This window comes from Hippocampus bargibanti, linkage group LG01 (genome assembly GCF_051943395.1).
Source record: "Hippocampus bargibanti isolate YZ-2025 linkage group LG01, ASM5194339v1, whole genome shotgun sequence".
Classification (NCBI taxonomy): Eukaryota; Metazoa; Chordata; class Actinopteri; order Syngnathiformes; family Syngnathidae; genus Hippocampus; species Hippocampus bargibanti.
In genome coordinates this window covers 10,815,336-10,831,037 of record NC_142734.1, presented here as the reverse complement: position 1 = coordinate 10,831,037, position 15,702 = coordinate 10,815,336, and the positions used below count along the sequence as shown (strand labels likewise).

The 15,702-nt window shown below is 40.3% G+C and overlaps 1 protein-coding gene across 2 annotated transcripts in view; it reads right to left on the bottom strand.

Annotated features, from left to right (window-relative positions):
* Positions 1–2,150: 2,150 nt before the first annotated feature.
* The window catches only part of LOC148903059 (metabotropic glutamate receptor 4-like), a 141,870-nt gene continuing 128,318 nt past the window's right edge, over positions 2,151–15,702 (bottom strand). The window contains exons 8-12 of one of the 2 annotated variants that reach the window (XM_088995616.1): positions 14,404–14,540; positions 11,856–12,791; positions 9,312–9,558; positions 8,036–8,081; positions 2,151–5,147 (exon numbers count right to left, since the gene is read on the bottom strand). In XM_088995616.1, coding sequence (XP_088851742.1) covers positions 5,111–5,147; positions 8,036–8,081; positions 9,312–9,558; positions 11,856–12,791; positions 14,404–14,540 — 1,403 coding nt within the window. In that variant the 3' untranslated portion in view covers positions 2,151–5,110. The remainder of the gene's footprint in view (positions 5,148–8,035; positions 8,082–9,311; positions 9,559–11,855; positions 12,792–14,403; positions 14,541–15,702) is intronic. The other variant, XM_088995624.1, reaches the window with a different exon arrangement.

The window sequence follows — 15,702 nt, the reverse complement described above, 5'->3', positions numbered from 1 at the left end:
AATCAATTGCAAACATTTATGCTTTCCTCTTCAGAACTATTTGAATCATATTCATAACTGGATGAGTAACAAGAAAACATCTTCTCCGAATCTGAAGCCATTGTTTTGATTCTCGATCAAAGACAAGACGTCTTGGCGTGACGTCACGAACAGGGGGGTGGGACCTTCTGAAACTGACCATTTCCGGATTCATTTTGAAGTCATTTTTATTGGTGGTTTTCATTTAACTAAAAATATCAGCCTGCCTGATTTGGGTATTTTAGATGCTATAAAACGTTTTTCTGATGTCAGTGGGAAACAAAAACAAAAAATGGTGCAGGTTGTCCTTTAAATGTAGTATGTACAAACCTCATAGCACAGTAAGAACACTACAACCCAATTTACTAACTGTCTTTCAAATGTGAAAAATATCCCTGATCAGTTAATAAATTTGTCTCAAGGAATATGGCATTCATATACTATTTCGCAGATACTTGGAGGAGGAAATGGAAATAGATTAAAATAACATATGCACTGTGATTTATTTTAATAAGTTTCTATCGAAGGGGCAAAGTTAAAGAAATCAACATTTATTGAAAAATGGAATCACTTTCAAAATTCAAAATATATTATTACACAACGAAATATTCAAGCTCAATAATACCTACTTATGATAAATTCCGCCAAATCATAGATGGTTTGTCCTGACCGCGTGCTCAACAAACTCCTCACAGACGCCTTCGCCTTCACGCGCAAACAATACACGTGTACCGTCGCCGAGCACACGAACATCGACTACCTGCAGTTGAAATTTGCATACTCGGCACGGCAGCCAATCAGAAGCCTGCTTCTTTCTTCCGGACTTTTGCAAGCGTTATAAAGTCGTGCAATTGCATGTCATTTTCCAAAATAGATGCACAGAACCTCAGCCCAGAAGAAAGATTCAAAAGAAGCTAACAAGATATGTGACGCTACAAAACGTAAATTTACATTAAACCGTGACTGTAAAGTGTACGTGAGACTTATGAAAGGGGCTTAGTGGCTCGTAGGAAGCAATCCAAACGTTGCATTGTGCACTGCACTGACAATCGAGTACTGCAGCAAAATCTACAGCCATGCACATTTACCGTAAATTAAGCAAGGTAGCATTTATAGTAGGTGCGTTCTTGATGTAAAAAAAAAAATACTTTGTGACAATGCTTTTTAATGTGATCTCATTGTGCTTGAAGTTGTGAAGGCAAGTTTTCTTTTCAGTTCATCTGCCCTGTCGTTCGCTAACTTTTTGTCATGAGTTTTAGACACTGTTTTGTACTATAATTTGGGCAAATTCGGCGGGCCGGATTAAAAAGCCTAACGGGCCGTAGTTTGCCCATGTCTGTACTAGACTGTATATATTCCTGGTGTTCGAGGAAGACTGAGGCCAGCCCCTCGAAAATGAATCTATGACAAAAGGCAGCCTTGGCGGAAGTGAATCTGATTTATAGTACTGTCGGCCGGTAGCATGGACCAAACAATGCCGACATACGGAGAGTGACCTGCCTATTCTGTGTCAGAGCTGGGGTCCACTACCTCATACACCTGACACACCTCCCACAGAAATTCAGGACAGGCACAGTTCAATGAATTTGCACAAAACGTAGACAGGTTGGATGGACTATGCAGTGGTTATGAGGCTGTTGCACAGAGGTGACCAAAACCACACAACTCTTGAATCTGACCTCAGTCTGTGCTTCTTCATGGGAAGACGTGTCAATGTAATTGAGGTGGTTATATGTACTATATACATAACACATTTGGAAATGGCCAATCCCGACTTATTTTTTTATGAAGGCTATGAAATTGGGAGTGATATCAAAATTAAGCTACATGAATAATAATAATAATAATAATACATTACATTTTAAGCGCCTTTCAAAGCTCTCAAGGACACTTCACAGTCACAGACAAGCAAATATACTATAATAAATAAAATATAATTACAAATACAATGCCATAAATGAAATACAATTCTAATTAGAAAGAGAGAGAGCTACACTGAAACTACTTCTGCTACGACTACTACCACCACTACCACTACTACTACCACCACAAATAATAATAATAATAATAATCATAATAATCAGAAAACCTTTATTTTGTTATTATTTATTATTTAACCTTTATAAACCTTTATTTATTAATAACAATAATACTTGAATACAGGTGAATAATTTGAAATTGCTTAAAACAGAAGAAGCAATTCAACACAATTAGAAAAGGTGTGTTTTATTACAAACATCTCGTATAAAAATGAACATGCTCTAGACATCTGTACTCTTTTCTATAGATAATTCATAAATATCCAGGCACTGTATTTTTTTTAATTCCCCTACATCAACCAAATATGATCCAACCATTTGTAAACATACATTTACTTGCTGCTTAAAGTATTTTTCAGTCATCACTTATTAACATATTGTATTTTGTAACACATAAAGTGTTTTAGTAAAATAAAAAGCGATATTGTGACCAAAAAGGAAAAAGGCAATTGTGTTCATTTACACAAAGACTTTTCCCACAAAAAATGCTTGATCCAAATAATGGAAAAAAATATATTTGCAGCAATATCTTAGAACTTTTTTTGAAGCTGAGAACGGCAACCATTTTTGATTTAACCAAATGTATTGGTGAATTAGAATTCTTTGCAATCAGTTTTCCTCCTGGATATCAGACCTGAATATCAAGTTGTTCACATGACTTACATTTTTTTTGACATGCAACATACATAATGTGCATCACTCTGGATAAAATTTTGTGTGAAAATTTCCAGAGTTTCTCTTTGTACGAGGAATACTGAAGGAGAACAAGAAACTGAAGACAGAAACAGAGTTTACACATTGAGGTTTTGTATACTGAGCTCTTCCTAGTGTGTTTGAATAGAACACACCCAGACATTATGCAAAGCGTACAACACTGTGAGTGGTCCATGGAAGATGAAAGGTCAGAGCACAATATGAAGGTAATGGCTCTTATTTATCAAGCTGCAGAATTGAAACCGTTAAATACATGTTTTCATTCAAATGATGCTGAAGTACCGTGTTTTCCGGCGTCCATAAGACGCACATAAATGAATGTGAAATGTAAATTTCTCCATTGCGAGACTAATAAAGGCAAATCCAATCCAATCCAATCCAATAAAGCATTCAATTTTTTCAAAAGCCCACGGTGCGCCTCAAAATCGCCTTAACATTGATCAATTTTCAGAATTCTTGGACATAATATTTTACATGGTCAATAAAACGCACTGTTACAACTGCAGCGGTTGTGAAAGCGCTATATATAAAACAAAGCTACATTGTATTCTCTATAGTGCTGTGGTCCTTAATCTTGTTGGAGGCACCGAACCCCACCAGTTTCTTATGCTCATTCACCGAAGCCTTCTTCCAATGACTGTGCCTACTAACTGCAGTCTAGACTGAGGGATGGACCTCTGTGGCGGAGGATCCAACGAACCCCTGAGACCGACTCATCGAACCCCGAGGGTTCGATCGATCCCAGGTTAAGAACCACTGCTTTACGTCTGTGTAAGCTCTCAGTCGTACAGCAGTGGTCCATCGATGAAAAGGTTTCTTCAGCCGTCATCTGTACAAGTACAGATGACGGCTGAAGAAACCACTTCATTAGTGTATCCCCATCTTTCAGATACATAGCTACTATTGTAGAATCTATTCTATGAACTTTAACTAATTCACTGCCATCCCCTGAATTTATTCGACTAATATGACATGGAGCGCCATTCCCGAATTCGTTCGGGTTTAGATTTTTCTTGTGGGGGTGCCGATAAAGTGCTGGTCAGACCTCCGGCAATGCTTTTTTCCCTTCCACGAGGAGGCAGCATTTGCCTTTTGTACAGCCGCCCCTACTTGCACCTAATATTACTCCAAACCCATATAGCTTAGGAAGTAACTATTTTTTGCTGATGAAGAAAGCCTAGGGATTCTTACGCTGCATTGAATATTTATGTAGTCCTAAAACTCAATATTCTGTGGGTCCTCGAATTTGAGTGAAAAAAACCTTGGCACTGGAGTGGATACATTTTTGCATGTCAGGCAGTGAATGAATTCAAATGGGGCACGCCCTTCATATGAAGTTTAAAATATATTATTCATTGAAGGAGCACCTTGTATTGCAAAGCACCTTATAGAGCGGAAAATACGGTAAATAGATCTCAAATTATTTACATGTAGCAGTAACATTTTCCAAAATCCCGTGTTGTTTACCACATTAAAAAAGGCAACAAAAAATAGTTACTTAAAGCAAATATGTGGAAGTACAGTAACCAGATGTCCGGGTTATATGTGCCCAAACATCTTTTTAATCCAACTCCCTCAGTTGGTGGTGATAAATAAGGGCCATTAAAGTCTCGATGTTTCATACCTTCTTTGTTGTTGCACTCCTTTTTTTCTGTTTTGGTGACAAAGTTTGGCTAATGGTCTCTACTGTTAATGACAATCATGACACATCGCATTCCATTGACAACACAGCACAGTATAGGTGAAGCATGCTCTGAGACTGTACACTAGGCTTGTCCAAAAAATGATACAGATGTTGACAAAATCATGAAACACTGCTCGAGAACAAAAATCAATCATTTTTTTTGTTACTTTGTTTCTTTGTTTGCTTGTTGCCAGATATGGTGAGTTCATGTTTCAATACTCAGACTCTTGAAAGGCATGTAAAGTTTGACAAGTTGCAACTCCACTACCATTTACCAGCAGCTCAACAGCAAAAACGAGCTCCGCACCAACACCGACCACCTAACTTTTTTGAATAAGTCTAATGGCTCAGCCCAGGAGATGCCTGAAACGTGTGCCATTGACTTCTGAAAGAAAACATGTTAATTTCAGGTGGCGCATTCATCCTTCTCCTGGAAACATCACAACCCATTAATTACAATATTTCTATGGGAAGGCGGAAATGAATTGCTCGTCTTTTCATCCCTCATCCCTTGCTCGCATTTGAATCATTTCTGATAAGTGGCATTTTTTTAACTAAAAAAAATATGACATCCTTTAGATCCCGGCTTTCCTCTGTCCTTTTGCAGATAACTTTCTCCCCAGGCTCACACCTGGCTCCCACTTAGATGGCATGGTTACTGTAGCTGATGTAGGTCTGCTTGGAAGCCAGTGCTGCAGAGGAGTCACAACAAGAAGGACAGGTTAAAATGCTCTTTGGTTGAAGTGGGAATTGGCATTGACTAGCAAACGTGGGAACATGTGTTGCTGTCCTCTTTGACTGCTTCTATTTATGGATGACTTCATCAAGTGAAGGCAGGAAAATCAAGTTTTCCTTTCCCCACCTTTTTAATTGATATTAAAGATAAGAAGGATTTTAAAAGAGGTTGCCTGAAACTAATCATTGTCTCAATTCATAATACAGCAACTTGTGTTCACAAAATACAGTATTGGATTGGATTGGATTGTATTGGATTTGCCTTTATTTGTCTCGCAGTGGAGAAATTTACATTTCACAGCAGCAAAGTTATGAAAGAAATGAAAGTAGAAAAGCAAAACACAGGAGCTGCTGGAAAGGCAGCCACTCTCGCGGCGCCGTCTTGAAGTCAAAAGAACAAAAAAAAAACTAAATAACAAATAACATGACAACACAAAGACACAGAGAGACATTCATTCTTAAGCACTTTCTGTACCCTCTTTGTTACATAAAGCTGTTCCAGATGAAAGAGGAGAGGATCAAAGCGTCTCTTCACCAGTGGATCAGGGACATCATGGTGGAATGTGCACGTCGACTAAATGTTTAAAGCAAACACGCAGCTGTAGCATCCATTGACGAAAAGAGATTGTCTCACATCTCCTGTCCCCCATAAATCAGCTTCAATTCCATCCCGCGACAGTTGCATATACGCATTGGCGCTCTGCGCTGACACTCCTTCCTTCATATCGCGGGCTCCTCAAGCCATGTATCCATCCAGCCGCAGACTGTCCGACAGCACTGACCTTCCACTGAACGAAGCGGGGCTGTGAAGATGCTGCCCATTACAGGCGCAAAAAAACACAATGGCCCCAGAGCTGTCCAGCGATGACAGTCGAATGGCACAGACATTCCTCCCTTTCAAAAACAGTACTGGCATATTCATGCTGCCGAAAAGGCGCAACCGCTCAGCACAGTCTCCTCCTTGATGAATGTTGTGGTCAAAAATGCTGAAAAACAATCTGTATCCGTTCCACACGACGCACAACAACACAAAGTGACAAAGAAAACACAAAAACAAGACAAAAACAACAAAAAAAAAGCAAGGCTCATCAGAGCACTTGCTGACGGCTGCCTACTCGGGCGCCATCTTGGACTCCTATATATATATATATTTATATTACATAAATTGTGAATATATAGGATATATATATCCTATATATTCACAATTTATGTAATACCCTTTGGGACTTTAAGTGCTTGATAACCGGATTGCTCTTTGACATGCGATTGGTCTACTCATGCAATCACGTGTCCTATGAGTCCAACTTGTGAGACTTGGAGGAAATCCGTTCTGTTTGTCACAATCAAACCATTTCCAGTGAGCATGCTGTGGTGGTGCGGTGGTGGTAATCACCGCAACAATCAGTCCGCACAACGGATTGAATGTCAGATAGGGTGAATCCAGGCAGAAAATAGCGGAGTGCCAGCGTCGGGCCAATGGCACCACAGACAAGGCGATGTCATGCTTCCAGTGTCGGCAGCCTGCTGAATAGAGGCGGAATTGGAGCCATTTCATCCACAGCATTTCCTCCAACAAGAGCATTGATGAATGGGCGTTATTTGAATATTTATGGTGTGTGAGGCCAAGATAAAGAATAGATGGTCCCAAAAGAATTGGAGCCATCTGTCTTTTAGTTTGCTCTCTTTTTTTGTTGACCCATTCCTCTTTCTGTCAACCGGGAAACACATGGCAGAAGATAGACTGGCGCCATGTTCACACATCAGCTGACTGACTGTTTGGAAGCATCGCATGCCGTTATCGTCCTCAAAGTTGGTGTGTGCTGATCAATGGAGCGGTCAGGAGAATGGACTCTATGCACGGCAGCTCATTATGTGTTTCTGGAGGTAAATATGACGGTGTACGCGCTTGCAGTTTTCGTTTATACCAAACGGCAAATGGCAAAGTAACCTCATTCTTTCAAATTGTGTTAATGCATTTTTTTTAAAATCATAACATTCTATAGTGGGCGGCTCAGTGGGTGAGTTTTTAGCACATTGATCACAGAGTGCAGAGGTTCTGGGTTTAATTCCATCTCCGCCCTTCCTTCCTATGTGGAGTTTGCATGTTCTCCCCCGGGCCCGCGTGGGTTTTCGTCGGTCCTCCCACATTCCCAAAACATATACGGCATGTTAATGGAATTCTCCATTACTCTTTGTCCCTAAATGTGAGTGTAAGCGCAAATAGTTGTCTGTTTCTGTGTGCCATGTGACAGCTGGGATAGGCTCCAGCACGCCCTGCGATCCTTGTGAGGATAAAGCGGATCAGAGAATGGATGGATATTTATTTTCTATAGGTCCAAGCTAATGCTTTTCCTCCGAAGTTGTGACACTCAAGACACTCAAACATCAAATGCTTACTGGTCAGCCGGCTCTCCAAAGGAAAAAGTTTAGATATTTGGTGAGACTATTGAAACATCAAACTGAATGATGATGGTAGTCTTTATTGCTTGGTGCTCCGGCGAGTCACCAAGCTGCTTTCTGTATTGTGATGTAGAAAATGGCTCATTAAAAGATATGGTGCTTTGATTCCTTCGCCAACACTTGGATAACTGGAGCAAATAATTCATTTATGGTAACTTGACATCATTTTAGCACATTGTCAATATATTTGAATTAGTTTGATGTCATTGCTATGCATTAAGATTAGGAAACCTGATGTTTGCACGCCTTGGGAACCCAAATGGTGCCTCTGCATGTTGCCCATCGTGTCTTGTGTTGTGTTTTCATTTGCGTGCATACGCACATTGTTCGTGAACATCAGCAGAAACACAAAATTGGTCACAAGTAGAGTTATTCAGTGCATTACCTGCGAGCCAAAGATCCCTCACAAGGCTCCCTTCCCTCAACACAGTCTGACACAGACATACAGAGCAGTGGTTAGCTTACCCCATTCGAGGCATAGTGTGAGATTCAGCATGTACTGTGCACAGTTTTGCATTCGCTGGTCCAATTGCACATTGAGATTGCAAAAAGGCATAGCTATGTACATTTATGTGTGGGAACATGGTTTTTTTTTTTTGGTCGCAAGAGGCGATGCAATATTTCACACAGAATTGAATTTGTCAGTGAATAAAATCAGGACTTAATCATCAGGAATAATCATCCACGGCCGCTTGATTTAATCCTTCCTTCACACAGAGACCGCCTATCCGTATACTTTATCTTGGTGATTGGAGACAAAAAAGATCCTTTTGCAACAGTACGCGTCTCTTTCATCCCTTTCGAAAATCACACAAGTGTGGGCTACTTCCCCTGATTGGCAAATGCAGTAGTGTTGGATTCGTAGAGAATGGGATCTATTTGCATACCCATGGTGGAGGATTTTGAATTAACCTGGAGAAACAGACAAGTCATCGTCTGCTTTTCTTGATGTGCCTTGAAAGTCATTTCTGGATTTATCAGTTACACAAAAACATCATTAAAAGTGTGGCGATAAAATGTATTGCCAATCTGACAACATTTTAAGATAACTAAAGCAATTCTACTTTGTTTAACAATGTACCATATTTCCGTAGTGGAAAAACATGTAATGCACACATATTTGTATGAAGAAAATTTGATTCTTAAAAAACAGTGTGTTGAATTTATTCAATCTTGTTTTGTGAAGCATCTGAAAACAATGCAATAATATTGATTTGAAGATTAAAAAAAAGACTTAATACATTAAACACTCCTTTTTTTGCATAGCATCTCAAATGTGGTTTAAGTCTGTCCAAAATGCTGATCCACATTTAGATACTTCATTCCGCTTGGTGGATAGGTCTGGCTTGCTTTTCCTCATTGTGATATCCCCCCCCCCAATACATAGAAGATCATGAAGAATGGAGCTAATGAACATTTCATCATATACCTCTGAATCTATTCCAGAATTACCATATTGTGTCTAAATGCTCTTATATTATTAAATTGCATTGATTGGAATAAAGTTTACTATTTCTTTACCCAAACTACAGAAATACAAGATAAAGGCCATTAAGTTTTGGCACCTTACAAGACTTCATCGCGTGTATTATACATAATAACATCATTGGATATTCAAAGCTGTCACACTGATTTACTTTGTCTGGGTGAGCAAGACCAACCTTGTGTTTCCAGACTTTCACAGAGCTCTGACTTTGCCTCCCCATTGGGCCTCAGACCACCTTTTGGGTTGAACTTGTTGGACATGGTGGCTGCGGTGACCACAGCCTTCAGGCTGCGCTTGCGCTTTGGTATGTTCTGCTCCGGGTGAAAGAGGACCACATAGACCTTGGGCATGTAAAGCATTCCCAGAGAGACGGATGCACTGAGGCTGACAGAGATGGTCAAAGTTGTGGTCTGGATGTACATCTGCATTTTAGAAGAGACACACCATGATTACATCATATGATTAGTTGAATGATGATGGTAAATCTTTACAAAATGGCCAATCCATTGGCATTAGTGTCAATTACGCAAAGACAGTCACATCTTTCTCATTTCTTCACAGAATAAAAGTTGTGTTTGAAACTTTTCAAAGACTAGTGTCACAAGGGATATATTTTCAAATTCAAACTACAATCCACAAGTTTTCCTCATCAAAGTAATCCCCTGGTGTCTCACACACTTTTCCAACCTTCTTCTTTCCACACTCTCCAAGAAGGATTCTTTTTAGGTGTGGGAACCGGGAATTAAAAAAAAATCCAGCTGGGTCAGACAGAAACTGCTGAACATGATCAGTTGATCATCTGGCCCACACTAAAGAGGAAACGGTTTGTAGGATCTTTTGTGACACCGGTTTTGGTGGTTTACGGATAACCCTTTTATTATAAAGATGGTTTCTGTTCTTTGAGGTGCTCAGTGAGTTCTCCGTCACTCAACATTCCTCACTTGTCTTTTTTTTTTTTTTTTTTAGTAAATAAATGATGTGCACCAAGTAGAGGCTTGAGTTTTTTTTGCAGGGTACTTATTTGTTTCTGCCTTGAGGGTTTAGGCCACAGCATGAGGACTTTTTGCTCGCTAAGGCCAGCGCCAGCTGCAGAACCCAGCTGGGAGTCAGAAATATAACTGCAGGCTACAAAAGACGAAGCAGAGATAAACATCTTGTCATTGGCCCAAACACATTTTTTTCTCGAATTCTGATGTGCTATGACCACCTTGCATTTTCCGGGGAATTGCAAAGTTTTCAGAGGGTTTGAAAAATCCAGCAGGTAGAGACATCAAATCAATCCAACTGTAATTGAATGCTTGGAGAAAATACAACAACATAAAAATGAAGTCATCACTTTTCAAAGTGTGTCGGTTAATTTGTACCTTGTAAAATGTTTGGAATGCTTTGCCTTATGCGAGAAAGCCCATAACACTGTGGTGTTAGAAATCCTTCATTCCTCAGGTTTTCAGGTGAAAGGAAATGTTTCTATGGGATTAGCGCACAGCTTTCAATTGTACAGGTAGTGCAATACATATTATACTTAAACAATGCAGATGAAGTATTTTACACCTATGTTGGAGCAAAAAATGCAGTGATTGTTGCAGTTATGCTGTATCACACAAAGCCGAGGTGTTTGTAAGACATACAGTTGACTGCACAATCTAATATAAAGAAAATATTCTGTTTGAGAGATCTTGTTTTTAGTTGGCTCTCTATAAGAGGTTTTTTTTGCATTTAGTTTTGTCAGCCACATAGAAGCAGTGTAGCAAATGCAATGGCTGTGTCAATGCTGATCCATTAGTTAGTTTGGGTTAGGACGTGTCAGTAGATAGCAGGAACAATTTGCAGGTACAAACTGAGCGATTTTACACTTTGTTCCAAACGCAATTGTTTTTTAGGTCATGAGGCTCTCACAAAACCTGTTTCTGTACTATGGATGTGGTTTCCACAATATTTCAAATCATCTTTGAAATGCACACTCAGTTAAAATTGTTCAATGATTTAAATAATTCTTTGAACTTGAATGCATCACATTCCAGAAGCTCATTTGTTGTTTTTTTTGTGTGTAGGACGATGGTGATTTTCTGTATCTTGGCTGCATGTTTTCCTTCACAAGCGGTGCAAATGTGCAAGTTTTTCAAAATGCCACAAAGCAGACGGCTCTCTCCCTCAGCGGAACTCAAACCACTTACGGAGTCCAACAGCTATAAAGTCAAGTCAAGTGCCCATATAATAAGGCCACTAAAGGGTTTTTTTTTTGATGAATGCGAGAGGGCACAAAATTGTATTATTATATATACATTATTGTAATGGAACACAGTAGGTGACCTTTTTCAGTTTCTACTTTGGTTGAGGCATGTTGAGAAACTGCTTATACTGTACAATTCATATTCTGAAGGCATATATGTGGTAATCAGACTTCCTACTTAAATAAGAAATAGACATAAGTACAGTTAACACAGTTAACCCCTGTCATCCGTGTGGCAATGTTTAGACCCACTGACCCTTGATCACATTGGCGAGTGGTACAACGTCACTTCGACACATGACCAACAATACTCAAGTGGCCGTTTTCTTCGCAAGAAGGAACACAGGAAATGCTACAACTCAAGTAGAACACTGACTTCCAACATGTGCAAGTCAAAGTCGCAACCTTGTGAGGTGTCTAACCTACGATTGGAAATAAAAAAAACAATTTGAGGTCTTTCTTGGGGTGATTTCCTTCTTTAAAATTTACCTTTTCTGCTGATTGTGAAGTGCCAAAGAAGATGGGGATAAAGGCAAGCCAGACTATGCAAGTGGTGTACATGGTGAAGCCAATAGGTTTGGCCTCGTTAAACGTCTCCGGAACCCCTCTGGTCTTGATGGCGTAAACTGTGCAGGTGACCATGAGCAGCATGCTGTATCCCAACAGGCAGATGAGTGAAAGGTCCGATATGTCGCACTTCAAAACTCCACGGGCCATATCGGGATTAGGTGTACGCTGGTCTTCGTAGTCGATGATGGCTTGTGATGGGTCGACGCCAAACCAGATACACACACCAAGGAGTTGCACTGAAATCAGGCTGAATGTGATGACTAACTGTGAGGCCGGGGAGATAAGGCGAGGGGCGCTGACTGACATCTTGCCTTGCGCAAAAATTCTGTAGATACGATTAGTCTTGGTGAGCAAGGCGGCATAGCTGATACTCATACCCAGGCCCAGGAAGATCCTGCGCAGCGAACATATGAACACATCAGGGGCGGAGATCATGAGGAATGTTGTGGCATAGCACAAGAAGATGCCTGCCAGAAGCACGTAGCTCAGTTCTCGACCTAACGCCTTCACAATGGGCGTGTCGTTGTAGCGCACAAAGGTAACAACCACAAACACGGTTGCCATGATGCCCAGGACTGCGATAAGGACGGGGATCACGGCCCATGGCGAGCTCCATTCCAACTTGACAATGGGAATGGGAATACAGCCGGTGTGGTTGTCGTTAGGCCGCAGGTCGAAGCGGCACATCTTGCACGTGTATGTGTCTGCCTGGTATTGGTAGCCATCACAGTTCTCACAATGCCAACAACACGGAATTCCTTTCACAGTTTTCTTGCGCTGGCCAGCACGGCAGGGTTGGCTGCAAATGGAGGACGGCACTTCTTGCGTTTCACCTGGCCACCGCATCTCATCTGTCTGTTGGAGGATGGATGAAATGTAAAAAAGTAAACAAGAATAATTAACATAATTCATCCCACCCTCATACAATATCTACAATACAATACATTGGATTGGATTGGATGTGCCTTTATTCGTCTCGCCGTGGAGAAATTACATACATAATATAATACATAATATTACATATTGATTTATGTAGCATTTTAACAAATTCTGAAGCTGTAACAAAGTGCTTAACATGGACAACTATCATATACAGGAATTAAGGCAGTCACAAAGATAGTAGAATGCACCAGGGAGTAAAACTAAGATCAAGTCTGAATCATGCTGAGTCTTTTAGAGCAAAGTGTGTGTTCATATTTCTGGAACTACTTTCATAATTACTGGTTTTACAATTTCATAACCTCACTTTTTATTTATTGCCTACATGCTATCAGTGTTCATTACGATAAATGGGCAACTTTTGATGGGCAATCAGTCTTATTTATTTGTAACATTTTTAGAAGACCTCATAAATTGATGTATCGGCATACAGTTTGTTTTGGGAATACCGAATGGCGATCCATGTATCCCATGACACATCGAATATGTTAACACGAAATATAGGTTTTCACCCTGTACCGTTACTAACTACAGCCTGGCGCTTGCATTTTACAAAAAAAGGTTGTCAATGGGGGGAAACAAATTACATTCAGTTGGTTACAAAATGTTGATGCAATCAAACTTGATTGTCCATCAGGAATAAATGCCACATTCAAAGCATGCGAAAGAGACCATGAATGAATGTGTTTACAAGTTAATACAAGTAATTACCTGCAGTCATTCTACTTCCATGCCACCATTTATTCTTGATTGGGGACAATAAAGGGACTACCTTACATGGAAGGTTACTCTAGATAAACAGAAGTAAATAGATGGTACCCATTATGTCGTGTTCCATCTTCATGGTGAGTAATTTAGCAGCATCATGTTTCATGGTTGACTCTTCTTGGATTGATAACCAGGAAGGGCAATCCTCCCCAAGCAAAATGACTTTTGTTTTGTTTTTACATTTTCTCTACAAAATAAATGGGAACTTGAGACATAATGTTGCAAGTACGATTAGAGTCAGTGTCTTCCACTTCTTCACATGGCGTTCACGATTTTCATGAAGAGCTTTGCACTAGCAGTGCTGGGTAGGGTTGATCAGGGCGCAAAAGACGCACAGGGCCTTGATGTCTGCAATAATTCAGGAGAATACTGTGCCTGGGCTGTGTACCGCAACAAAAATAGAGTACCTGCGAGGGTGGAGTATAAATGACTCATATGAGCAATCCTCATTGTTCCTGTGGTTGTTTGATGTTAGCATATGCGGCATTGCTGATTCTGCGTGGGAACATAATGGGATTTTATTGCACTGACGATCCCAATCGTCAAAACGGAATAAATGCTCGGAGCTTGACTTGCCCTTCCATCACGTTAAAGTAAATGTTGCTCTCCCCTGACATTATGAACTTTTAAAGGAGCTAGAAACCTTGAGACAATCAACGCAACCTGAGTTTTCTAAACTGATTGTCCATTGCTAAGTGGGTGAGTCAGTTGAAGTCTTTCCTTTTTAAAGACTATACATCACAAAGAAAGAGATCCCTACTTCCAAATGCAGCTGGTCGCTCCAGTGGCCAATGATTTTATACTCCGTGGTGTTATTTTTGATCTGATATTGGTAGATTTCATAACGACCAGGAGCATCCCCGTTCACGTTGAAGACCACCGGCGTACTGGCGATTCCTGCAAATGATACAAAAAAAAAGGGTTATTGTAATTGTGCGCCCTTTGTTTAATGCTCAATTCCAGTGATGCGCAAATCGGAAATCCCTTGTTGTTGTAATGCCCAGAGATTATTTTACCCGGCAGAGCTGTTAGAGAGTTAATGAAATAACCAAATGGATGTTGACAGCTCGGCTGTCCTGCTGATTTGACAAGGGGCCACACAGCTGTCTGTTCATGTTCCCATATCAATTCACATGCCTTCATTCCGCTTATCGTCCCATCGCTTGTTATCCTCAAGGTTGTCCTCAGAGTGCAGACAAACGACAGCACTGATTTTAATTACCACTTTGAGGTCTCTATTGAGGTCTCTTCTCGAGCAGCCGAGAATGCTGAAGCAAGAGCACAAAAGATTAAGGTTCAGCAATCAGCCTCCACGTCTGTGAAAAGACCTATCAGTGGCATCTTCATCTGTTTTTGCCGACAACTGCAAACGCTTGAAAACAAAGGCCACAATGTTTTGGATCTAGAGTTCATGCTTTGAGTATAGTCTGAGAATATCAGATACAGTTATGCCTTGAAGTATCTCGACATTGGATTGGATTGGATTTGCCTTTATTAGTCTCGCAGTGGAGAAATTTACATTTCACAGCAGCAAAGTTATGAAAGAAATGAAAGTAGAAAAAGCAAAACACATGAGCTGCTGGAAAGGCAGCCACTCTCGCGGCGCCGTCTTGAAGTCAAAAGAACAAAAAAAAACGAAATAACAAATAACATGACAACACAAAAACACAGAGAGTCATTCATTCTTAAGCACTTTCTGTACCGTCTTTGTTACATAAAGCAGTTCCAGATGAAAGAGGAGCGGATCAACGCGTCTCTTCACCAGTGGATCAGCTGTAGCATCCATTGACGAAAAGAGATTGTCTCACATCTCCTATCCCACATAAAACAGCTTCAATTCCATCCCGCGACAGTTCCATATACTCATCGGCGCTGTGCGCTGACGCTTCCTTCTTATCGCAGCAATATAAATTGCAATATTATTCTGATAAATATTAGTTTTGTCTTTTAGTGACGACAGTTCAGTCATTAGAGATAATAACCTCTGGTGCTGATTCTATTTTCTTATTATTTTGAAGAGAACTTTTCTGGTTTTGTTATGCTTTTTTGGTGAAAGCAT